The sequence below is a fragment of the Anomaloglossus baeobatrachus genome, chromosome 2, assembly GCF_048569485.1.
Source record: "Anomaloglossus baeobatrachus isolate aAnoBae1 chromosome 2, aAnoBae1.hap1, whole genome shotgun sequence".
NCBI classification, from domain to species: Eukaryota; Metazoa; Chordata; class Amphibia; order Anura; family Aromobatidae; genus Anomaloglossus; species Anomaloglossus baeobatrachus.
This window is the reverse complement of record NC_134354.1, coordinates 758731880-758756866: the sequence shown is the minus strand read 5'-3', so window position 1 is coordinate 758756866 and position 24987 is coordinate 758731880. Positions and strand designations below refer to the sequence as shown.

Genomic DNA, 24987 nt, shown 5'->3' with positions numbered 1-24987 from the left:
GAAAAGGAGGACCCACAAGCTGGACGATCAATGGGAACGAACCCCATATGTAATACAGCCCACAGAATGGGGAGACGGGAAGGCTTACCAAATCAGCCGTGATCAAGGAGGAACCTTGGCCACGGTTTCCCGAGACCACCTAAAGAGGTGCCCACCAGCATTGAGGGTAGCGGCTGAAACTCCAGTTCCAAAGCCTGCGGAGAAAGAAAAAGAGGTAATCCATACCATGATGGGTGATTTCCCGGCAGAATGGCCTACGCAGAACGGCGCGGTGATTCTTCCAGTGACACTGTTCCCACAACCCATGGAGGATAGAGTAATGGAAGTGATCGACCATGAACCAGTGCCCAGGGATGAACCTGTACCCAGCTCCCCTACGCCTCCGCCTGCCCCACATGATAGCGGGGAGGAGGGACTAGTTGTTCCCCCTGCCCCATTGCCTGTCACCACTGAAGCCGGACCCCGAAGGTCCACTCGCTCCAACCTAGGTAGACCCCCACTTAGGTACCGGGAGACTCCTCTGTTGAAGGGGGGCACTGTGTTAAAAGTACCGTTTTAAAAGTTTAAGAGTTTGAAAGTTTTGCAAGAATGAGAAGTAAATGAGTACCGAAGATTCACCTGATTGACAAACCGTGATTGAAACCGGTCGTTGCCGGCACCGTTGTCCCCGTGGGGACTGTTTGTGCCCTTTGTGTAAGGGACTCCTTACGGGCAAGCCCGCAAACTTGCAGGGCAACCACGAACTTGTGGCTTGTAAATAATTATGTTTGTGGCTTTCACCGTTACCGCCTCCGGAGAGGCAGATTGGAGGAAGGGCCCGCAGTGGAGCAGGCTGGGGCCCAGCCACCACCGAAACCGGTGGCAATCCTCTGGGGGTTCCAGGGGTTCCCCATGGACGTGGGTCCCCTGGAAAGGACAGAACCCGCTCGGGCAACTTGTGCTGGACTGGGGTCAAGGGGTGCTGCCCGTTTGCTTAGGGGCAGCATCAGGGCCAGGTTGCTTGGGTGGGAGAGAGCGGAAGACGTAACCGTTGTTAAAAATGTTAGTAACGTTTAAGTAAAGTACCTCCCGATGTGGGAAGAAGTTATTATGCTTGTAATCTGTTTACCGTTTTCATATTTTTCCAGTTTGTGAAAATAAAACCGGTGATGGACGGGCAGCCCGCGGACGGTCTGCATTTTACTAAGGGGGAATGTGGCGCCCTGGACAAGCCAGGTCGTCACAGGTACTACACCAACACACCCCACACTCCCGGTCAGGCACACCGAAGTCAGACAAAAACCCTTGTTGCCTTCCTCCAGGGGCTGATGTTCACACCAGGGGGTGGGCCAGACGGTTGGTCCCGCCCACCGAGGAGTTCACAGTCCTGGAGGCGGGAAAAAGGAACAGATCTGTTTGAGAGTTGAAAGTGGAAGGAAGGAAAGTGGCAGTAGAGCAGACTGAAGTTGGTCCGGGTGTGTGGCCCGGACGGAACAGCAAGGTTGGCAGACGGTGGTGACCGTCTGCAGGAGAGGCCTATCGGAGCCAACCGTAAGGACCGTGGACGGGCGGTGGCCCGGCAGTACCGGACCGGTACGCAAAGAGAAGCCAGCACCATCCGGCAGGGGCTTACGGACCCCGGCAAGGCTAGGAGTCGCCGTGCAATTTGCCAAATCCGTTAGCGAAGGGAACCTCCTGGGTTTCCCAGCAGCCAAGTCCCGACAGAAGGCAACAGTCCAACTGAGAGAGGGAAACACAGTCACCGCCAAGGCTACAGTTCCCAGGGCCAGAGCCTGCGGGCAAAAGGGGTTCCTTCGGCAACCTTCAAAGCTGGGGAGCGGGTTACCGGTGGGAACCCATTGGAACCTTTACACTACACAGGTGCAGGGAAAGGCAGTCACCACCAACCTGCCGGGAGACACAACACCGCAGCCGTCTGTGGGACCCGTCCATCCAGCCGTTTGTTTCATTAGAGACTCTGTGTACATCATTGGGCTGAGTGAGTGCCACCGTGCCGTGCGGCACAGCGCTGCCCCCGCGACCCTGCACCTCGTCAGGCCCCGTAACCCGCCTGCCATCCATCCCTACCCCATCACCGGGCCCCGGGACAACCAACCCCCTACCCACGGAGGGGAGAAAACAACATCCTAGCTGCTCCCTGTTATCGCTCCCGGGATCCCCGTCCAGAGCAGCGGTGGTGTCACCAACCTCACCAAAACCGTCCCCCCTTTCACTCACGGGCGAGGAACGCCACTCGAGTCCCCGGGATCCGGCCCACCGCTTGAGCCACCACCGAGCAGCAGCAGCAGCAGTAGCCGGACCCGAGCAGTGGGAGAGCGCAGCGTCCCCTCCTCCGCCCGCGACAGATAGATAGATAATAGATAGAGGGATAGATAGACAGATAGATAGATAGAGGGATAGATATATAGAGGGATAGATAGATAGATAGATAGAGGGATAGATAGATAGATAGAGGGATAGATAGATAGATAGATAGATAGAGGGATAGATGATAGATAGGTAGATAAAAGTCTTACTCTTTCCTGGTTATGACTCAGCATTGCGATAGACTCAGCAGTTCTCACAACTTACCACAACACGAAGGCCCGCACTTTCCTAGAGACAGTCTTTTATTTTTAGCCAGTTCCAAGAAGTGCTGAATACTGTCTTCTAATCATACAGTGATGGCCAAAAATTTTCAGACTGATACAAATTTGGTTTTCCCATTTTGCGGCTTCAATGTTTTTCAATCTTTTAGTGTCATGTTTCTATGGTTTCTTAAGTACAATTATCACCATTTTGTAAGTTTTTACACTTTTATTGAAGAATACATCAAGTTTCTGCAAGATTCATTATTTACAGCTTTATCCCTTATTTTGTAAAATTTCCTCCCTTCGCCCTGGAACTTGGATATCGGCTTCTGGGCCAAATCCTGACTGATGACCCAGTCTTGTCTAATCAGTGCTTAAAGTTGATCACAATTTCTGTGGTTTTCTTTGTCCATCTGTACCGCCCCGCGGGCTCGGCTGCGACCGCCGAGCCGCTCGGATCCGTGCTCGTACTGCGGATGGTGGCTCGAGCCTCTCACGGACCCGGGGGTCACGTCGTTCTGCAAGGGAATTGGTGCTACACGCGGGGACTTGGGTGAGGAGTTCCACGGCCGGGGCCGCGGTTGTTTGGTTTGGATTGTAAGTTCGCGACACCACCCACGGGTTGTGGTGATTGTAGACACCACCGCTACGGTGAAGGTATGGGGGCTCCCGGGAGCAGTGTAATGGCGCAGCTAGGTGTTGACCCCTCCGCGGGTAAGGGATGTTGGTCCCGGGTCCCGGTTGGCGAGGGCCGGGGTGCAGTGTGAAGTGTTGCGGTGCGGTGCCTGATGGCACTGTTGTACTCATTCTGACACAACACACTGGAGTCTCTGGTAAACCAAACGGAGTGATGAACGGGGCCCGCAGCCGGCTGCATCTTCTCCCAGAATAGGTTGGTGGTTTCCGCCTTTCTCCTGAACATCTGTGTGTAAATGTTTGACTCCTATGCCTAGACACCGGTAGTCCGCTCCCCGACTTGTATATGCCATAGGAGCCCATTGCCCGCAGATGCTGGCCCTTTGGGTCTCTATGCCTTGGCGGTGGCTTACCCTGTATGGCTGGTCTGTTGTCTTTTAACGGGTCTTGTGTGGGATAGGTCCTTAAGTCCAGTCCGCAATCAGTTGATTCGACTCGGCCCTGTCAGTTCAGGGCTTTGTACTGGGTCTGAGTACCCCTCCTGGTGCTCCGGTTTCCAATCGGTTCCCCGGTGCGGCACCGGCGGGCCACCGCCTGACCCCAGTCCCTACGGTTCCACCGGCTGTAATCCCAGCTCCTGCAGGCGGCCACCACCGTCTGCCTCCTTCCAATGGTGACTGGGCTCTGACCCAGCCACCTGGTAGTCTCTTGGCAGGCCTGGACACAGGACTGCCCGTGAACGTGACCGCTCTCCACCTCCTCTAGACTACTCTACACTTGAACTAGACTCTTTCTCGTGTGTTTTCCCGCCTCCAGGCCTGTGAACTCCTCGGTGGGCGGAGCCAACCGCCTGGCTTCGCCCCCCCCGGAGTGGACATCAAACCTAGAGGGTGGTGACAAGGTTTTTAGTTTGACTGATGTCACCTACTCGGGAGGGGGTGTGGTGTTGTGTGTGACTACCTGGGTCGACCTGACTAGTACAGGGCGTCACACATCCACTTTTTGAGGATTGTCCACGGGTTCTCTATGGTATTGAGATCTGGGGAGTTTCCTGACCATAGACCTTAAATGTCAAAGGTTTTGTTCACCGAGTTACTTAGTTATCACTTTTGCGTCTGACTCAGTCTCCATCATGCTGGAACAAGCATTGTATATCACGAAATTGATCCTGGATGGTTGGGAGAAGCTGCACTTGGGAGGATGTTCAGCTACCATTCTTTATTCATGGCCGTGTATTTAGACACAATTGTTAGTTAGCCCCCTCCATGGATGGAAAGCCCCCACACATGAATGGTCTCAGGATGTTGGAATAACACAGGACTGTCACAGCCGTCTCTCTGCATTATGAGACTAGTGACAGATTCAGGGCTGGAGAGTCATTTCCATGCAAGACTCTCAATATTAAATGTATTTCTTTTCTTTCAGCGGTCTAAGGTTTAATGTCACTTTTGCTTTCCAGCAGCTGCTGATTCCTGGCCTCAGGTGTATTCAGTTTGGGACCACTCACAGTCCCTATATATATACCATCTGTTTCCTGTAAAGGGTGCCGGTTATTCTCATTAATGTGGATGCTTGGCATGGAGGTGGAAGGAACTGGTGGAGCCCTTATCGTAAGTTGCTGTGTAGGCTGCGGTCCTGGTTCTGACTGCAGCTGTCTGTTGTTGTTTCCCTTGTCTGTCTTTCCTTCACTTTGTGTGTTATTAGTGCAGCAGTGGGGTTAGCGTCACTTGTTATGGGCATGGTTATGTACTGTTATGAGTATTAAGGATTATATGAAGATATCCAAAAACAGAACTCAAAATGGCGTTTGAGCTGTACTCAGATATGGGAGCTTCATGTCATAAGTGATTCATGCTGACTTACCATAATATAAAATGATGAAACACATATACATATATATCTCATAATAAGCTAATTTTGCCGTCTACCCAATAGGAGAAGAGTTACGTATTCTTGGCTCCAGCAAACTGATTTCTTTAAATGTATCTGAACTTCCGTATTAAAGTCAGTCATATTTCTACCTAGATCCGTGAACATCACTGGTCTGTGTGGACGAATAGCATGCATGCCTGCCAAATGACTCATGATTTAGATGATTTGGAATACAGACGGGTTTAAGCAAAGAATGCATAACTTGGATTGCATCACCCTAAATTATACCCCCTTAACACTCTCACCTGCCAGCTCACTAGCCAGGACTATTACTGGGTCTGCCAGGGACTCAGGTATCCTGTTCGGCAACAGGTGTGGAACCTGTATAGGAACTGGTTAAGAGTGTAGGGTACAGCTGCAGGTGAGTGAAGAAGTTGTCCCATCATCCCCCTCACTAGCGCTACAGCCCACAGTTGTTATCGTGTCCCTGGTATACCCTTTATTGTGTTGTGTGTCACTTCACAAAGTCACTAGAGTGACAAGGACTCATGTCAGCACTTCTTTTCTTCTCTGGACGATCATTCTTCCACATATCCCAAAGAGTCTGAAGTGGGCTTCATCAAGAAAATAAATTTACCGATTCCTCTGCAGTCCAAACGCTGAACATCCTGCAGAATGTCACTCTGTCCTTGATGTTGTTTTTGGAGAGAAATGGCTTCTTTGTTGCCTTTCTTGACACCAGGTCAGCCTTCCAAATTCCTTGACTTCATAGTGCATGTAGATGCATTGACATCTGCCTGCTGCCATTCCTGAGCAAGCTCTGCACTGTTGTTGAAGCGGTCCCATAGCTGAATCCTCTTTAGGAGTCATGGCACTTGCTGGACTTTCTTATATGCCTTGAAACAATCTTCACAACCATTGAACCATACTTTTTGAAGTCCTTGATGACCCAATAAATGGTTATTTTAGATGCAAACTTAGAAGCAGTAATTTTCTTACCTGTACAGCCCTTTTGATGCAAAGTAATGATGGCTGTACATGTTTCCTTGGAGGTAAACATGGTTTACAGAAGAATACAATGATTTTTAGCATTACCCCCTTTTAAAGCACCCAGTCTGCTCTTATAATTCAATTAGTATGACAGAGTGTCATCAGCTTCCATATCCTCGTCATGACTTCCTCCTGAGCTAACGAGAAGATCACTGAAATTATGTAAGCAGGTCATTTTTGTGCCATGGCTGAAATTCAGTGGAATTTACATTTTTGTGATTTAGGTAATATAGGCTTGAAAAATCAAAATTTGCAAAAATACAACACAAACCCTACTCACAGGCGGCTCCTCCTTAATAAGGCCAATATGAAAAATATATCACAAAACATGCCAGATTGGTGGCCAGTGGCGTAACTACAATAGGTGCAGGGGTGCAATCGCACCTAGACCCTGGAGAATAGGGGTCCCCAAAACTCTTTATGGCCTAGGTTAAAACATCAATGTTATTAAAGACTTGCAATAATTGGGGGCCCCATTGGAGCTTTTGCATTGGGGCCCATGAGCTTCAAGTTACGCCACTGTTGGTGGCATCTTATTCTATATTTATTGTCTTTCACTTTGTCTATAAAAATATAACTAAGAAAGAGTAGAGTAATACACTCCAAAAAGTTTCCCAATGGATCCGTTCTAATGGATGACTACGGGACATGTTAACATGGCCTTATAATGATTATCAAACATACAGTGTAGTCTTGTCAATGGAGGCAGACCATGCAACCACTATGGGGCTTAATAACCAGTAGAACCTATCAAGCTACCACTAGGGAGCACTGGGACACAGGTAGAAAGAGAACTCCTGAGTGCAGTAAGACAGAAACCCACTGGAGGTCGCTAACACGAGAGCAGGGATAGTCAATCACTCAGGGTCTATGCCGGGATGTCACATCTGAATCGAGGAGAAAACAAGCTAAAGTCAAAGAACAGAGCCGAGGTCGGATACCGGGACAGACCCGGCATACTGTATCTGGGATGACGACAGATATGGGTCATGCATATGCAGCGTCCCACAGGGCAAATGGTTAACCTACTCGTTGCCGGGCTATTGCGGGTCGGGTGAGGCGATGTCACGGGTGGCCTTGCCCGGTTCCGTTACCCCGAGGCGTGCAGTAAAAGGAAGGGAAAGCGGAGTGATTGGGAAAGTTTGTCGTGACGCCACATGTGGTATGCAGCAAGTGAGTAACCGCCGCTGCAGAAATCCTCGCTGGGGCAGGTGTTATGGCAGCTGGGATAGTGTGGCTCCCACAGGCGAAGCAGGCCCCGGGTGGATGATGAGAGTTGGCAGTCCCTTGGAAGCACCAGAGCGCGGGGCGATGGCGTCGCTAATCAGAGTCTAAGTCAGCAACTGCGGTTCCAGGTTATTTTACTCACTGATTTAAAGCTGCACCCAGGTGGTGGTCTCTGCCGTCGTGGGCTTCGGTCAATCCAAGCAAGTAAGGGGCCACCACCGGTGTTTGAAGAGAGAGTGAGTGTCCTTTGCCTAGGATGTCCCCCTCAGCATTTAGGAACTCGGACTGAGCTCCCGCTCCAAGCCCCGGGCCTAGTGAAGTCCCAAAAGTTCCAGAAGTGTCATGTCAGAACTATGATTCCGCCTTGTCTGCTCTGTGTGAGTGCGTTGCGCCTACCTCTACCCCAATGGTGCCCGCCCCCTGGTGGTTGCCTAGCGACTGGAAAGTTCCATGACTCTATATGGCCACCCACCCGTCTGCCCCAAGACAGCTTCCCAGTGGAAAGGCACCTGACTATATGTGAGATGAAATATGGTGACACTGATGGTTAACCCCCTCTTACCTTAGATGGATACCACACATTAAATGAGGTGTAGTGCCCTGTGGTGACCAGAGTCTCAGTGGCGCCACACATATATCGGAGTTTAAGAAACTACACTGTGTGCAGAATTATTAGGCAAATGAGTATTTTGATCACATGATAATTTTTATACATGTCGTCCTACTCCAAGCTGTATAGGCTGAGAGCCAACTACCAATTAAGTAAATCAGGTGATGTGCCTCTCTGTAATGAGGAGGGGTGCGGTGTAATGACATCAACACCCTATATAAGGTGTGCTTAATTATTAGGCATCTTCCTTTCCTTTGGCAAAATGGGTCAGAAGAGAGATTTGACGGGCTCTGAAAAGTCCAAAATTGTGAGATGTCTTGCAGAGGAATGCAGCAGTCTTGAAATTGCCAAACGTTTGAAGCGTGATCACCGAACAATCAAGCGTTTCATGGCAAATAGCCAACAGGGTCGCAAGAAGCGTGTTGGGCAAAAAAGGCGCAAAATAAATGCCCATGAATTGAGGAAAATCAAGCGTGAAGCTGTCAAGATGCCATTTGCCACCAGTATGGCCATATTTCAGAGCTGCAACGTTACTGGAGTATCAAAAAGCACATGGTGAGCCATACTCAGGGACATGGCCTAGGTAAGGAAGGCTGAAAAACCACCACCTTTGAACAAGAAATATAAAATAAAACATCAAGCCTGGGCCAAGAAATATCTTAAGACTGATTGTTCAAAGGTTTTATGGACTGATGAAATGAGAGTGACTTTTGATGGGCCAGATGCTGGATCAGTAAAGGGCAGAGAGCTCCACTCCGACTCAGATGCCAGCAAGGTGGAGGTGGGGTACTGGTATGGGCTGAACTTGTGGGACCTTTTCGGGTTGAGGATGGAGTGAAGCTCAACTCCCAGACCTACTGCCAGTTTCTGGAAGACAACTTCTTCAAGCAGTGGTACAGGAAGAAGTCGGTATCGTTCAAGAAAAACATGATTTTCATGCAGGACAATGCTCCATCACATGCATCCAACTACTCCACAGCGTGGCTGACCAGTAAAGGTTTAAAAGATGAAGAAATAATGACATGGCCCCTTGTTCACCTGATCTGAACCCCATAGAAAACCTGTGGTCCCTCATAAAATGTAAGGTCTACAGGGAGGGAAAACAGTACACCTCTCGGAACAGTGTCTGGAGGCTGTGGTGGCTGCTGCACGCAATGTTGATCATAAACAGATCAAGCAACTGACAGAATCTATGGATGGTCGGCTGCTGAGTGTCATCATGAAGAAAGGTGGCTATATTGGTCACTAATTTTTGGGTTTTGTTTTTGCATGTCAGAAATGTTTATTTCTAAATTTTGTGCAATTATATTGGTTTACCTGGTGAAAATAAACAAGTGAGATGGGAATATATTTGGTTTTTATTAAGTTGCCTAATAATTCTGCACAGTAATAGTTACCTGCACAAACAGATATCCTCCTAAGATAGCCAAATCCAAAAAACCCCACTCCAACTTCCAAAAATATTAAGCTTTGATATTTGAGTCTTTTGGGTTGATTGAGAACATAGTTGTTGATCAATAATAAAAAAAATCCTCTAAAATACAACTTGCCTAATAATTCTGCACACGGTATAAACGTTTTGCTTGGCGGCCAGGTATTTTTTTAATTACACCATTGGAAGCAGACATATGTAACTCTGTTTAGATACGAGTATGCAAATCTTTCTATACATATAGCTTTAGTATGATAGATTAGTAGTAATCAGTAATTGTCACAAAGGCCACTATTTATTCAGCTGTTTGCAGGTGATTATGTGACAATCATCCTACTGGTTCCTGTATTCTCGGTGACTCAGCTGCTGTACACGGAGGTTTTCCCATGAATACATTGATAAGAATAATACGACTGAGATCGATGTCAGTAAATCCGACCAATGAAACGTGATAATAAGGTTATTAGTTCTTTTTGCATAGATTTAATTCCAGCTCCTACCAGGCCCAGACCAACGTCTGCCACCTAGTACACAGGAGCTCTGCTCCGTGACCTCTCCTCACGAGAGTCACCACTCCACCACCTCTCCTTTCACTCTCCACACCTCAAGCTCAACTGTCACTTTCCTCACTTTCCCCTTACCAACCCCCCATGTGGGCGACATCAAGAGGCAAAGCTGACAGAAGTGCTGGATTCCATGGATAACAGTCATCAATCAGTAGGATGTGTACCGGGCGTTGCTGGACTTCAGCACATCTGGAGCCACAGGACATCACTAGTCTCTCACACTGCTCTGGTGTAGCTTTAGTCCACTCTTCTTCTGGTCTCTTCCACAGTTCTGTTGTGAGTTTCTTGACCATAACATTGTCACCAAGATTTTCTTTGTCCTCACAAGCCTCAGAATAGTCTGCTATTGATGCCTTTATTGATGCCTTAGGATCTAGGTTTTTGAGGCAAGGATCAAAAACCTGACACAGGGAGGTTGCACGGATGGGGATTTTAGTTTGAAGGATTATAGTTCCAAGTTTTGGCAATGGTCCTCTGACGTTCTATGGACTGATGCAGCCTTCACGTGACAGTTCCACAGAGGTGTTTCCAAAACACTTAAGGATGCTCTGGCTCTTCATACTCCACCTTGTTCGTTGGAGGGGGACATCATCCAGTGAGAGGAGAGTGTTATGAACTGGTAATCGTGGACAATCACAAAAAATCCCATTGATCAGGAAAAAACAAAACCACAAGAGTAGTTGGAAACTAAGCTGACCGCAATCCACTATCTATCGGACAACACTAGAAGTAGCAGTGGGATGTTACTAACACACTTAGACACCTTGTCACTGCCGGAGAAACTTGCTACACCTCAAAGATAGAAATCAGGAATTCTAATTTGCCTCGGAGCAGTCCCCTTAGAAATAGTAAGCCCCCAACATGCAACGACAGTGATGTAAGAAAACACAATACACAGAAAATATAGATTAGAAAAGGTGAGGCCCGACTTACTAGATACAACAGGACAGGAAAGATATCTGATTGTAGCCAGCAAAAAAACCCTGCAAAAATACCAAACTCCTGATAGAAAAAAAATCCTAAGACCACACGGTTTCTCCCCCACTATATCAAGTACTCTTGTACCAGACACTGTAAACAGAACTGCAGATATAATGGGACGAAACAAAATCACAGAACAAATAGTATTCTAAAGTGCAAATAATCCAAACATGAACAGGGAGCAAGCTCCTTTTCTTGCTGGAAGAACTGCCCAGACAGATCCTCACAAACAAGAAACCAAAACACAGAACAAAATGGAATATGCAGAAACACCCTTAAGTGCAATTCCAGCAATTAAGCACAGAAACTAGTAAACTTAGTAAATGGGAGAAACTGAAGGGAAAACTCCCAGCCATCTTCAGAAGCAGCAGGAAATATGCATCACCAGCGGCCGCCAGGCAGAAACTGCTCTCCTAAATACACTAGGCTGATCTGCAATAGGACTTCCTGGATTCCTAATTAAGTCCATAACTTTGAGTCACAGATACAGACTCAGCTTCATTACCATTCCTGGTCACCTGAGGGAGCTCCACACCAGCACCCACTCGGATGACATTCACTACAGGAGAGGCATGGTGAGCGGCAGGGTGTTACGGTCGATACGACCTCAATCAAGTCGTCGGGAAACACCTAAGTCTGGATGATTTTCAAGGGGGTCATCCAGACTTTTAAGTACCTTTTTACTCCTCAGATAAAGTACTCCTAAACATGGAACTATTTTTCAAGAACCTTGCAGTGAAGAAAAAGAGGAAGGTCTCCAGCATCCACGAAAGGTACAGGTGAGTAACTTAAAAAAAAGTCTTTATTGAAGAATCATTAAAAACAAGTATGGAGCTAAATGTAAACCACCATGATACAGAGAGGGGAGGATAATCCTACGCGTTTCGGCAAAAAGACACCTTATTCATGGAACCAGTTATTATCAGTGTTGGCTTTCATTGACTGCGGATCTGCAGCCAACTTTACTGATTCTGAACTGGTTCTGAAATTAGGAGTAGTGACAGTTTAGAAAAACCCAATCATATTTTTGCCATTGAAAGGATACTGTTACTTCAAAATCTTGTCGAGTCCATCTCCTGCTTTGTTTTGGATAAATTATCTGCTGGATTGGTATTGGGGCTCCTATGGCTGCTTATTCTCAACCCTATTATCAATTGAGGTCGGAATTATATTCTTAAATTAAGCCTCGATTGTCATAAGAGATATTTTAATTCTGTACAAATTTGCTCTCCTAATCTGGAGAGTCTTCTAGGGTTCCTCAAAGACTTGAGACGTGTTTTCAGAAAAAGAGGCAGAGATATGACCTTACCATTGTCCTTATGACGGTGCCTAAAGCTCACCTGTACAATTTCTCTGGACCTGAGTGAAAGGTCACGTGAACAAAAGTTTATGGAAAGGTCATATCCGTCCCTAATCCTCGCCTGTAGCTGCTGGGATTTTCTTTGTTAATAAGAAAGATGGTGGTCTCCGTTCTTGCCTCAATTTCCGTGAACTAAACAAAATATTACAGTTACTTTCATTCATCCCCGACCTATATACACCGTGTGCAGAATTATTAGGCAAGTTGTATTTTAGAGGATTTTTTTCATTATTGATCAACAACTATGTTCTCAATCTTGGCAGCTTCACGCTTGATTTTCCTCAATTCATGGGCAGTTATTTTGCGTCTTTTTTGCCCAACGCGCTTCTTGCGACCCTGTTGGCTATTTGCCATGATTATTCGGTGATCACGCTTCAAAAGTTTGGCAATTTCAAGACTGCTGCATCCCTCTGCAGGACATCTCATAATTTTGGACTTTTCAGAGCCCGTCAAATCTCTCTTCTGACCCATTTTGCCGAAGGAAAGGAAGTTGCCTAATAATTAAGCACCCCTTATATAGGGTGTTGATGTCATTACACCGCACCCCTCCTCATTACAGAGATGCACATCACCTGATTTACTTAATTGGTAGTTGGCTCTCAGCCTATACAGCTTGGAGTAGGACAACATGTATAAAAAGTATCATGTGATCAAAATACTCATTTGCCTAATAATTCTGCACACAGTGTAATGAGCTAATGGGGGCTAAACGGTTTTCTAAACTTGATCTTAGAGGGGCTTATAATTTGATACACATCTGGAAGGGTGATGAGCGGAGGATGGTGTTTTTAATGTCTAAGGGCCTATTTGAAAATCTTGTCATGTCTTTCCGGATTTACCAATGCACCAGCAGTATTTCAAAACTTTATGAACTATATCTTTTCTGACTGCAGTGGAAGAGTTATTGGGATTTAACCTTGATAATATCCTAATTTTTTTTGTCTAATTTCGATTCTCAATACGAACATAACCGTTTTGGATTACAAAGGTTCCGAGGGAATTCTTTGTTTGCTAAATTGGAGAAATGTACTTTTTCTGTTCAGAAAATTTCCTTCTTGGGGTTCATTTTATCAGCAGAAAGATGGATCCTGGGATGGTGCAGGCCATAATTGATTGGGTTCACCCTTGTCACCCCAAAGTGCTTCAAAGTTTTCTTTAATTCGTTAATTAATATAGAAAGTTAAGGGGTTTTCTCAGATCATCAAACTTTTTACTGACTTCAAACGTATGGGCGTTGGATCTTAAGGTTTGGTCTCTGGATGCTGATGGGGCTTTTAAGAAATTGAAAGAGTGTTTTGTGTCCACTCCTGATCTCCAGGAACTGTTCATTGTGGAGGTGGATGCTTCAGAGGTCTGGGGTAGGGGCCCTATTTTCTCAAGGTTCCAAAGCAGCGGTCTTGTGCATTTTTCGCTAGGAAATTTTTGTTAGCTGAAATAAAAATAATAATATTTATTCATTTATATAGCGCTATTAATTCCACAGTGCTTTACATACATTGGCAACACTGTCCCCATTGGGGCTCACAATCTAAATTCCCTATCAGTATGTTTTTGGAGTATGAGAGGAAACCGGAGAACCCGGAGGAAACCCACGCAAACACGGGGAGAACATACAAACTCCTTGCAGATGTTGTCCTTAGTGAAAGAAATTACCTTATTTTTCAGATTATAAGACGCACTCTTCCTCCCAAAAATTTGGGAGGAAAATGAGGGGTATGTTTTATAATCCGAATGTAGCTGACCAGGGGGTGGTGGAGAATGGTGACAGGAGGCAGGGGTTATGCTGCGGGTTGTGTGCTGCGAGCGGCGGGTAGCGCTGCTCTGTGAGGCACTGGGCGGTAAACCAGGGGCCATCCTGAAGACGTCAGTGGTGCGGGCTTCATATAACGGCGCTTGAGTAGGCACGTGCGCAAATGAAGCTCTCGGCTAAAGATCTCATTTGTGTACGTGCCGCCTTCGGTTCATTGATGTCCCAGCAGCATACTTAAGGAAATGATGCCTGGAGGTGGCGCGGTTGCAGATGAGATCTCGGCTTGTCTTTAAGCCTATAACTCAAACTGCGCACGGGCTGACTCCAGGCGCCATTTCATTGAAGCTTGCACCGCTGACAGTTCCTGGATGTTCTCTCTGCCGCACAGCACCAGCAAGCATTTGGGACACCGCTGCTGCACCTCCCTGCTCCACGACCGCCTCTGTGCCTCCTGTGAGCCCTGCTCCACCAACGCTGCCGCACCACCCTGCTCCATGACCACCCCTACCTCCTGTAATCCCCGCTCCACCACTGCTGCTGCACCACCCTGCTCCACGACCGCCTCTGTGGATCCTGTGAGCCCTGCTCCACCAACGCTGCCGCACCACCCTGCTCCATGACCACCCCTACCTCCTGTGATCCCCGCTCCACCACTGCTGCTGCACCACCCTGCTCCACGACTTCCCCTGCCTCCTGTGACCCCCGCTCCACCACAGTTACCGCACCACCCTACTCCACGACCGCCTCTGCCTCCTGTGACCCCCGCTCCACCACAGCTACCGCACCACCCTGCTCCACGACCGCCCCTGCCTCCTGTGACCCCCGCTCCACCAGAGCTACCGCGCCACCCTGCTCCACGACTTCCCCTGCCTCCTGTGACCCCCGCTCCACCACAGCTACCGCACCACCCTGCTCCACGACCACCCCTGCCTCCTGTGACCCCCGCTCCACCACAGCTACCGCACCACCCTGCTCCACGACCGCCCCTGCCTCCTGTGACCCCCGCTCCACCACAGCTACCACACCACCCTGCTCCACGACTTCCCCTGCCTCCTGTGACCCCCGCTCCACCACAGCTACCGCACCACCCTGCTCCACGACTGCCCCTGCCTCCTGTGACCTACTCTCCACCACTGTCCCACTGCCCTGATCCACGACTTCCCCTGCCTCCTATGACCCTTGCTCCACCACTATTACTGCCCACCGGTAAGACATCACTGGATTAGAAGACAGCCCTATTTTTTTTCTCTAAATTTGTGGTTTGTCTTATAATTCAGTACTTCTTATGAAAGGAAAAATACGATATGATGTTGGTAATTGCAAGTTTCTTACTGAGGGTGAAACGTGAAAAAATGTGGAAACGTTCATTAGGAATGAATACTTTTTCAAGGCATTGTATTGTTTATATGTACATTATTTCAGTATTATTTATATACAATATATGGCGGCATAATTTAGATAAAATATTTAGTGGTGTTTTTATACGTATAGTATACAACATTATTGATGTGCATAGTATTGTGGTATTATTTACATATACAGTATATGGTGGCATTATTTAGATAAAATAGTTTTTGAGTATTTTTAGACATACAGCATAGAATGACATTATTGATGTGCATAGTATTGTGGTATTATTTAAATATACAGGTAATGGCGGCATTATTTAGATTAAAATAGTGGTATTTTTAGACACAGCATAGAATGACATTATTGATGTGCATAGTATTGTGGTATTATCTAAATATGCAATATATGGCAACATTATTTAGATAAATAGTGGTATTATTAGACAAACAGCATAGAATTATGTTCTTGATGTACATTGTATTGTGGTATTATTTACATATACAAAATATGGTAGCATTATTTAGAAAAACTATTTTGTAGTAATGTAATACGTACACTATAGATTGCCATTGGTTATGTAATCAGTATTGCGGTGTTATTTATATACAATATATGGAGGTATTATTTAAATAAAATAGTGGTATTTTTATACCTACACTATAGATTGCCATTGTTTATATGTTCCGTATTGCGGTGTTCTTTATATACAATATATGGAGGTATTATTTAAATAAAATATTTAATGTTTATTTTGTATATATACAGTATAGAATATTTTTGTGTACAGTATTCCAGTATGTGTATAGTATTGTGGTATTATTCATTCATTTACAGTATATGACCGCATTATTAAGAAAAAATATTTTGCGGTAATGATATCCATACACTATAGAGTACCATTATTTGTGCTCAGTATTGCAGTGTTTTATATATATATATATATATATATATATATATATATACTAGCTGTAGTACTCAGGCATTGCCCGAGATAGTAACTGTCTGTCTGTCTCTTTCCCAGTCTCTGTCTGTGTGTCGCTGTCTGTCTGTCTCTTTCCTTATCTGTCTGTGTTTGTCTCTGACTGTCTGTTTCTATCTCTCTGTCTGTCTTTGTATCAGTCTATCTGTCTCTATGTCTTTGTCTGTCTGTCTCTTGCCCCGTCTGTCTCTTGCCCCGTCTGTCTCTTGCCCCGTCTGTTTTTGTCTGTCTCTTTCCCCGTCTGTCTCTTCCACCGTCTGTCTCTTTCCCCGACTGTCTCTTTCCCAGTCTGTTTTTGTCTGTTTCTTTGTCTGTCTTTCCGGGTCTGTCTCTTTCCAGGTCTGTCTCTTTTCAGGTCTGTCTCTTTTCAGGTCTGTCTCTTTCCACATCTGTCTCCCCATCTCTTTTCCTGTCTCTTTCCCTGTTTGTGTCTTTTTCTGTCTGTCTCTTTCCCTGTCTGCCTGTCTCTGTCTGTCTCTTTCCCCGTCGGTTTCTTTCCCCGTCTGCCTCTGTCTGTCTCGGTCTGTCTTTTTCACCGTCTGTCTGTCTCTCTGTCTCTATCTATCTGTCTCTTTCCCTGTCTGTCTCTGTCTGTCTCTCTCTGTCTGTCTTTCTGTCTCTCTCTATCCTTCTCCTCACCGAAATCATATTACCTCACATATAATCTTCTTTTATGAACAATGTCTTTTGTTCCTATAGCAACCAATCACAGCTGCTATTAAACCCAGTAGTTCCAGGCTCCATTTACTTTAATGCAGACATTTTTTTAGAGAGTAACTGTAGCGCTGGGGTCCTGGGTTCTAGTACCATTAAGGACAACATCTGCAAGGAGTTTGTATGTTCTCCCCGTGTTTGTGTGGGTTTCCTCTGGGTTCTCCGGTTTCCTCCCACACTCCAAAGACATGCTGATAGGGAATTTAGATTGTGAGCCCCAATGGGGACAGTGTTGCCAATGTATGTAAAGCGCTATGGAATTAATAGCGCTGTATAAATGAATAAATATTATTATTATTATAAAGCGTGGGGTTAAATTTTCCTGTTAAAACATACTCTACGAAGCTCCCTGGGTCACATGAGGCGTCTCTGCAAAATGTCGTGATATGTAAACTATTAGGTTTATTTATGGGATAAATGTGAAATGTATACATTCTTGATCTATCGTGCTCAATACTCAGTATACATTTAGAAAGAAAGCAAAATGCACCATATGTTCTTATTCTCATCATATGCCATATTAGACGGGGGAGGTGGAGGGGGTCTTAATGATTCTTTTTGCGCAGTACAACCAAAAAGGTCCATATTAAAAGTGTAATACACCCTATTAAGTATAGCCTAATGGTGAAACTCAACAATAACAAATTTGCTAGTAGGCACATCAACGCCATCATCTCTAAGCAACAAGGTAGTTTTGCCATCCAGACAACCCTCTCGAGAGTCTTAAATTGTGGCCACATTGATTGTTACCCAATTTTCCCAGAACAAAGCATAGAAAAATTGTAGAACATATAATAAACAGCTCCTCGGGGGTCGTGTTGACATATATTTTTTATATATCAGGAGAAACACTTTAATACAAAAACGTACATTGCAAAAAAAATATCCACAAATATATGCAGATCATGAAATGAATGCACAATAACCTGTACTGAACCATTTATTTTTTTTCTTTTTCAGTTTATCCATCAGTTTCAAACAACAGCGCAAAGCACAAGATGACAGGTACGTATTATCTGCGAGGAGAAGGCGGGTTTTCTTTATTTTTCCTTAATTGAAAAAAAAAAAAATATATAAAAAATCAACAATTTCAGTATGCTCACCGTACACAACCAGAGCCGTAATTACAGGTAAACTGCAGAGAAGCCGCTTAAAGAGAGAATTTGGTTTAGCTATTTACATTTCAATTTATAATAAAAGATTAAAGTGGTCTTATAATGCCTTGAGAAAGTATTCATACCCCATGAAATTTTCCACTTCTATTCACAGTACACCCACAAATATAAAAGTAGTTATTGGGAATTTATGTGATATACCAACACAAAGTAGAAAGCTGTCACGGGTGTCAGACAGTCATGTGGTTTCTGGCAATAGAAGGTCACAGTGTTTGGCTGCACAGAATGCTCCCTGACTTTCTATTGTTCCTGCTCTCAGTATTCATTGTAATAGGTAACTTTCCTGTTGGGTTTTCATCTCTCTCCCTTTAGGACCCAACAGTAGCTCTCTTTCCATCCAGCTGCTAATTATCGGTATTCCCTTGGTGTTTAAATACGCCCATCTTCCCTGGACTGGTGCTGGTGATATTATTCAGCTCAATCAAGCTTCGGTTGCAAACATGTGGCTTGCTCTCATCTGTAGTATTGTTGCTGCAACTTTGCTGAACTTCTACCTGAGTTACCTGTAGATAAGTAGTTCTTGCATTTTCCCCGTGTGTCATCTTTATTTCTTCTTTAGTATTTAGTGGGGTTGACAAAGAGCTCATCCCAGCCATTCCCTATTTAGGGCTCAGCACTAGGGATACCTAGGGTCAGGTATCCAGCTCGGTGCAGATCCTGTCTAGGGTGGTGAGGGATCCCAGGGACCAGCGGTAAATTTGGTCAGGGGTCACCATCTCCCCCTTCCCTAGATGCAAGGTGGGTTCCTCTTCCCATCTCCCCTTTCCCTAGATGCAAGGTGGATTCCTTTTCCCATCTCCCCCTTCCCTAGACGCAAGGTGGGTTCCTCTTCCCATCTCCCCCTTCGCTGGATGCAAGGTGGGTTCCCCTTCCCATCTCCCCATTCCCTAGATGCAGGGTGGGTTCCTCTTCCCATCTCCCCCTTCCTTAGATGTAAGGTGGGTTCCACTTTCCATCTCCCCCTTTCATAGATGTAAGGTGGGTTCCCCTTCCCATCTGCCCCTTCCCTAGATATAAGGTGGGTTCCACTTTCCATCTCCGCCTTTCATAGATGTAAGGTGGGTTCCCCTTTCCATCTCTCCCTTCCTTAGATGTAAGGTGGGTTCCCCTTTCCATCTCCCCTTTCCTAGATGTAAGGTGGGTTCCCCTTCCCATCTCCCCCTTCCCTAGATGTAAGTGTCGCGGGCGGGGAGGAGGGTGTCAGCACACCGCGCTCACCCCTTCTGCTCGGGTCCGGCAGCTGCTCAGTGGTGGCTCGAGCCGTGGGCCGGAACCCGGGGTTTCTCGAGCGGCACTCCTCGCCCGTGAGTGAAAGGGGGGTGTTTGTTGGGATTATAGTTCGTGACGCCACCCACGGTTGCGGTGACGGCACCACCGCTGCTCAGTGTGGGGGTCCCGGGGATGGTGATTGGAGCAGCTAGGTGTTGTGTTGCCCCTCCGTGGGTAGGGGTTGGTGATCCCGGGGCCCGGTGAAGAGATGTGAAGTGTAGGGCCTGGAGGGCGCAGGGACGCGGGGGCAGCGCTGTGCCTTGCGGCACTGTGGTACTCACTCAGCCTGAGACACGGACACAGTTTGTACGGTAAACCAACGGCTGGTAGGACGGTCCCACAGACGGTTGCACCTGCACTCCCGGTAGGTGACGGTGACGTCTCTCTTCCTTGCACCTGTTTGACTGATGGTAGCGGTGGATTCCCTCCGGTTACCCGCTCCCCGACTGCAATCTGGGCCGGAGGAGCTCTACACTTTGCCCGCAGGCGCTGGCCCTGGGGAAACTGGTGCCTTGGCGGTGGCGGTGTCTCCCCGGTAATGGTCGGGCTGTTGCCGTCAATCGGGACTTTGTTGCTGGGGGATCTGCATCCCCTTCACTGACGGATTCGGCAAATTGGGCGACTCCTAGCCTTGCCGGGGTCCGAGAGGCCCCTGCCCTGGTGCTGACTGTCCTTCGGAACACTGCTCCAGACCACCGGGCACACAGCCAACGGGGTCCTTCCAGGAACTTCCAAACGGTCCCCCTCCGGACAGTCACCGCCGTCGCTGACCTTGCTGTTCTAGCCCTACACACAGCTGGGCTCTCAGGCTCTGCGCACTCTCTGCGCTCTCTCCACTTCTTGCTTTCCTCCTTTTCCACTTTCCTTTCCTTCACTTTCACTTCTGGTTGTTTCCTCTAGCCCCTGCCTGGGCTAATCTCGACGTTTACTCAAGCCCTGCCTGGGCTAATCTGCTGTTCACTCGTTCATGTCCCTGACTGGACTCATGCTCCTCCCTGAGCTTTCTGCCTGGTTACTTCCTGCCTCCAGAGTTGTGAGCTCCTTGGTGGGCGGAGCCAACCGCCTGGCCCACCCCCTGGTGTGCATCAACAGACTCTTGGAGGAAGGCAACAAGGGTTTCTGGTTAGCAGGTGTGCCTACCTGGAGTGTGGGGTGTAGTGGTGTTGTTATCTGTGTCCCCTGGCTTGCCCAGGGCGACACATAAGGTGGGTTCCCCTTCCCATCTCCCCCTTCCCTAGATGTAAGGTGGGTTCCCTTTTCCATCTCCCCCTTCCCTAGATGTAAGGTGGGTTCCCCTTCCCATCTCCCCCTTCCTTAGATGTAAGGTGGGTTCCCCTTTCCATCTCCCCTTTCCTAGATGTAAGGTGGGTTCCCCTTCCCATCTTCCCTTCCTTAGATGTAAGGTGGGTTCCCCTTTCCATCTCCCCCTTTCATAAATGTAAGGTGGGTTCCCTTTTCCATCTCCCCCTTTCCTAGATGTAAGGTGGGTTCCCCTTTCCATCTCCCCCTTTCATAAATGTAAGGTGGGTTCCCCTTCCCATCTCCCCCTTCCCTAGATGTAAGGTGGGTTCCCCTTCCCATCTCCCCTTTCCCTAGATGTAAGGTGGGTTCCCCTTTCCATCTCTCCTTTCCTAGATGTAAGGTGGGTTCCCCTTCCCATCTCCCCCTTCCCTAGATGTAAGGTGGGTTCCCCTTCCCATCTCCCCCTTCCCTAGATGTAAGGTGGGTTCCCCTTTCCATCTCCCCTTTCCTAGATGTAAGGTGGGTTCCCCTTCCCATCTCCCCCTTCCCTAGATGTAAGGTGGGTTCCCCTTCCCATCTCCCCCTTCCCTAGATGTAAGGTGGGTTCCCTTTTCCATCTCCCCCTTCCCTAGATGTAAGGTGGGTTCCCCTTCCCATCTCCCCCTTCCTTAGATGTAAGGTGGGTTCCCCTTTCCATCTCCCCCTTTCATAAATGTAAGGTGGGTTCCCCTTCCCATCTCCCCTTTCCCTAGATGTAAGGTGGGTGCCCCTTCCCATCTCCCCTTTCCTAGATGTAAGGTGGGTTCCCCTTCCCATCTCCCCCTTCCTTAGATGTAAGGTGGGTTCCCCTTTCCATCTCCCCTTTCCTAGATGTGAGGTGGGTTCCCCTTCCCATCTTCCCCTTCCTTAGATGTAAGGTGGGTTCCCCTTTCCATCTCCCCCTTTCATAAATGTAAGGTGGGTTCCCTTTTCCATCTCCCCCTTTCCTAGATGTAAGGTGGGTTCCCCTTACCATCTCCCCCTTCCCTAGATGTAAGGTGGGTTCCCCTTTCCATCTCCCCCTTTCATAAATGTAAGGTGGGTTCCCCTTCCCATCTCCCCTTTCCCTAGATGTAAGGTCGGTTGCCCTTCCCATCTCCCCTTTCCCTAGATGTATGGTGGGTTCCCCTTTCCATCTCCCCTTTCCTAGATGTAAGGTGGGTTCCCCTTCCCATCTCCCCCTTCCCTAGATGTAAGGTGGGTTCCCCTTTCCATCTCCCCTTTCCTAGATGTAAGGTGGGTTCCCCTTCCCGTCTCCCCCTTCCCTAGATGTAAGGTGGGTTCCCCTTCCCATCTCCCCCTTCCCTAGATGTAAGGTGGGTTCCCTTTCCATCTCCCCCTTTCATAAATGTAAGGTGGGTTCCCCTTCCCATCTCCCCGTTCCCTAGATGTAAGGTGGGTTCCCCTTCCCATCTCCCCTTTCCCTAGATGTAAGGTGGGTTCCCCTTCCCATCTCCCCTTTCCTAGATGTAAGGTGGGTTCCCCTTCCCATCTCCCCCTTCCCTAGATGTAAGGTGGGTTCCCCTTCCCATCTCCCCCTTCCCTAGATGTAAGGTGGGTTCCCCTTTCCATCTCCCCTTTCCTAGATGTAAGGTGGGTTCCCCTTCCCATCTCCCCCTTCCCTAGATGTAAGGTGGGTTCCCCTTCCCATCTCCCCCTTCCCTAGATGTAAGGTGGGTTCCCTTTTCCATCTCCCCCTTCCTTAGATGTAAGGTGGGTTCCCCTTCCCATCTCCCCCTTCCTTAGATGTAAGGTGGGTTCCCCTTTCCATCTCCCCTTTCCTAGATGTAAGGTGGGTTCCCCTTCCCATCTTCCCCTTCCTTAGATGTAAGGTGGGTTCCCCTTTCCATCTCCCCCTTTCATAAATGTAAGGTGGGTTCCCCTTTCCATCTCCCCTTTCCTAGATGTAAGGTGGGTTCCCCTTCCCGTCTCCCCCTTCCCTAGATGTAAGGTGGGTTCCCCTTCCCATCTCCCCCTTCCCTAGATGTAAGGTGGGTTCCCTTTCCATCTCCCCCTTTCATAAATGTAAGGTGGGTTCCCCTTCCCATCTCCCCGTTCCCTAGATGTAAGGTGGGTTCCCCTTCCCATCTCCCCTTTCCCTAGATGTAAGGTGGGTTCCCCTTCCCATCTCCCCTTTCCTAGATGTAAGGTGGGTTCCCCTTCCCATCTCCCCCTTCCCTAGATGTAAGGTGGGTTCCCCTTCCCATCTCCCCCTTCCCTAGATGTAAGGTGGGTTCCCCTTTCCATCTCCCCTTTCCTAGATGTAAGGTGGGTTCCCCTTCCCATCTCCCCCTTCCCTAGATGTAAGGTGGGTTCCCCTTCCCATCTCCCCCTTCCCTAGATGTAAGGTGGGTTCCCTTTTCCATCTCCCCCTTTCATAAATGTAAGGTGGGTTCCCCTTACCATCTCCCCCTTCCCTAGATGTAAGGTGGGTTCCCCTTTCCATCTCCCCCTTTCATAAATGTAAGGTGGGTTCCCCTTCCCATCTCCCCTTTCCCTAGATGTAAGGAGGGTGCCCCTTCCCATCTCCCCTTTCCTAGATGTAAGGTGGGTTCCCCTTCCCATCTCCCCCTTCCCTAGATGTAAGGTGGGTTCCCCTTTCCATCTCCCCCTTTCATAAATGTAAGGTGGGTTCCCCTTCCCATCTCCCCCTTCCCTAGATGTAAGGTGGGTTTCCCTTCCCATCTCCCCTTTCCCTAGATGTAAGGTGGGTTCCCCTTTCCATCTCCCCTTTCCTAGATGTAAGGTGGGTTCCCCTTCCCATCTCCCCCTTCCCTAGATGTAAGGTGGGTTCCCCTTCCCATCTCCCCCTTCCCTAGATGTAAGGTGGGTTCCCCTTTCCATCTCTCCTTTCCTAGATGTAAGGTGGGTTCCCCTTCCCATCTCCCCCTTCCCTAGATGTAAGGTGGGTTCCCCTTCCCATCTCCCCCTTCCCTAGATGTAAGGTGGGTTCCCTTTTCCATCTCGCCTTTCCCTAGACGCAGGGTGGGTTCCCCTTCCCTTCTCTTTTGCCATTCGCTTGGTAATTCTCCGTACTTAGCATGACACAAGTATTTTGAAGGGTTAGAGAAACAATACCTGATTTTCTAAAAAATTTAAAAATATAAACCTGAAAATTGTGATGTGCTTTTATATTCAGCCCCCTGTAGTGTGATACCCCTAAGTACAATCCTTTTTGACTAATCGCCTCCAGAAGTTACCAAGTTAGTAATTTATGTTGATGGGAAGATGGAGCTAAATATAAGGCAATCCTGGAGGAAAGCCTGTTAGAGGCTGGAAAAGACTTCAGACCGGGGCGTAGGTTCATTTCCAGCAGGCTATGATTGCCTTCCCTGATTGACTGTGGGGCGTTATGAGAAAACCGGACTGAGGTCGTTTGATTCTTTTGGCAAATGCAATCTTCTAAAATGTATAGAGTTCACACTGGCTATTCTCTCAATTTGCATGAGACAAATTCTAAAATTTTAATACGAATTTGAGTTTCATCTCTAGTGACCATACGTCCAATGGATCACAAGCACCTCAATAAGTGCCATCCATGACCTCCAGATCGCCAGCTGTCATGATTTAGGATTAGCACAAAAACTGTTCTGTCTCCAACCTTTATAAATATTTTATGGACAGCCAGAAGGGTTACTCTCAGTCTAGGCTACCCCTTTCAATAGTTCTTTTGCTCCAATAGGATACTTATTCCCCTCATTATTCCTTTTGGATCCCGGGATCTAATCTCTCTTTTTATACACCCTAGAATCTTGTTTGCTTTTGCAGCTGCTGCTTGACATTGAGTGCTGCTGCTCAGCTTATTTGTAATGAGAATACCAAGTCCTTCTCCTGTTCTGTAGTCCCGAGTTTACTTCCATTTAATGTATACGCAGTTATAGGATTACTCCGTCCTAGGTGCATTACTTTACATTTATCAACATTAAATCTCATTTGCCAAGTATCTGCCCATTCTGACATCTTATCCAGATCTTTTTGTAATATTGTACTATCAAAGTCAGTTTTTAATATCCTACATAGTTTGGTGTTGTCAGAAAAGACTGACACTTTACTATCAATCCCATCCACAAGGTCATTAATTTAGAGAATAAAAAGAATTGGTACTAGCACAGATCCCTGCGGCACCCCACTGCTGACTATAGCCAATTTAGAGAATATACCATTT

General features: G+C 47.4%; 1 protein-coding gene across 1 annotated transcript in view; it reads left to right on the top strand.

The window, feature by feature from the left end:
• The window catches only part of C2H11orf97 (chromosome 2 C11orf97 homolog), a 250799-nt gene that overhangs the window by 158824 nt on the left and 66988 nt on the right, over positions 1-24987 (top strand). The window contains exon 5 of the mRNA XM_075334677.1: positions 18058-18102. Within this exon, the coding sequence (XP_075190792.1) occupies positions 18058-18102 (45 nt within the window). The remainder of the gene's footprint in view (positions 1-18057; positions 18103-24987) is intronic.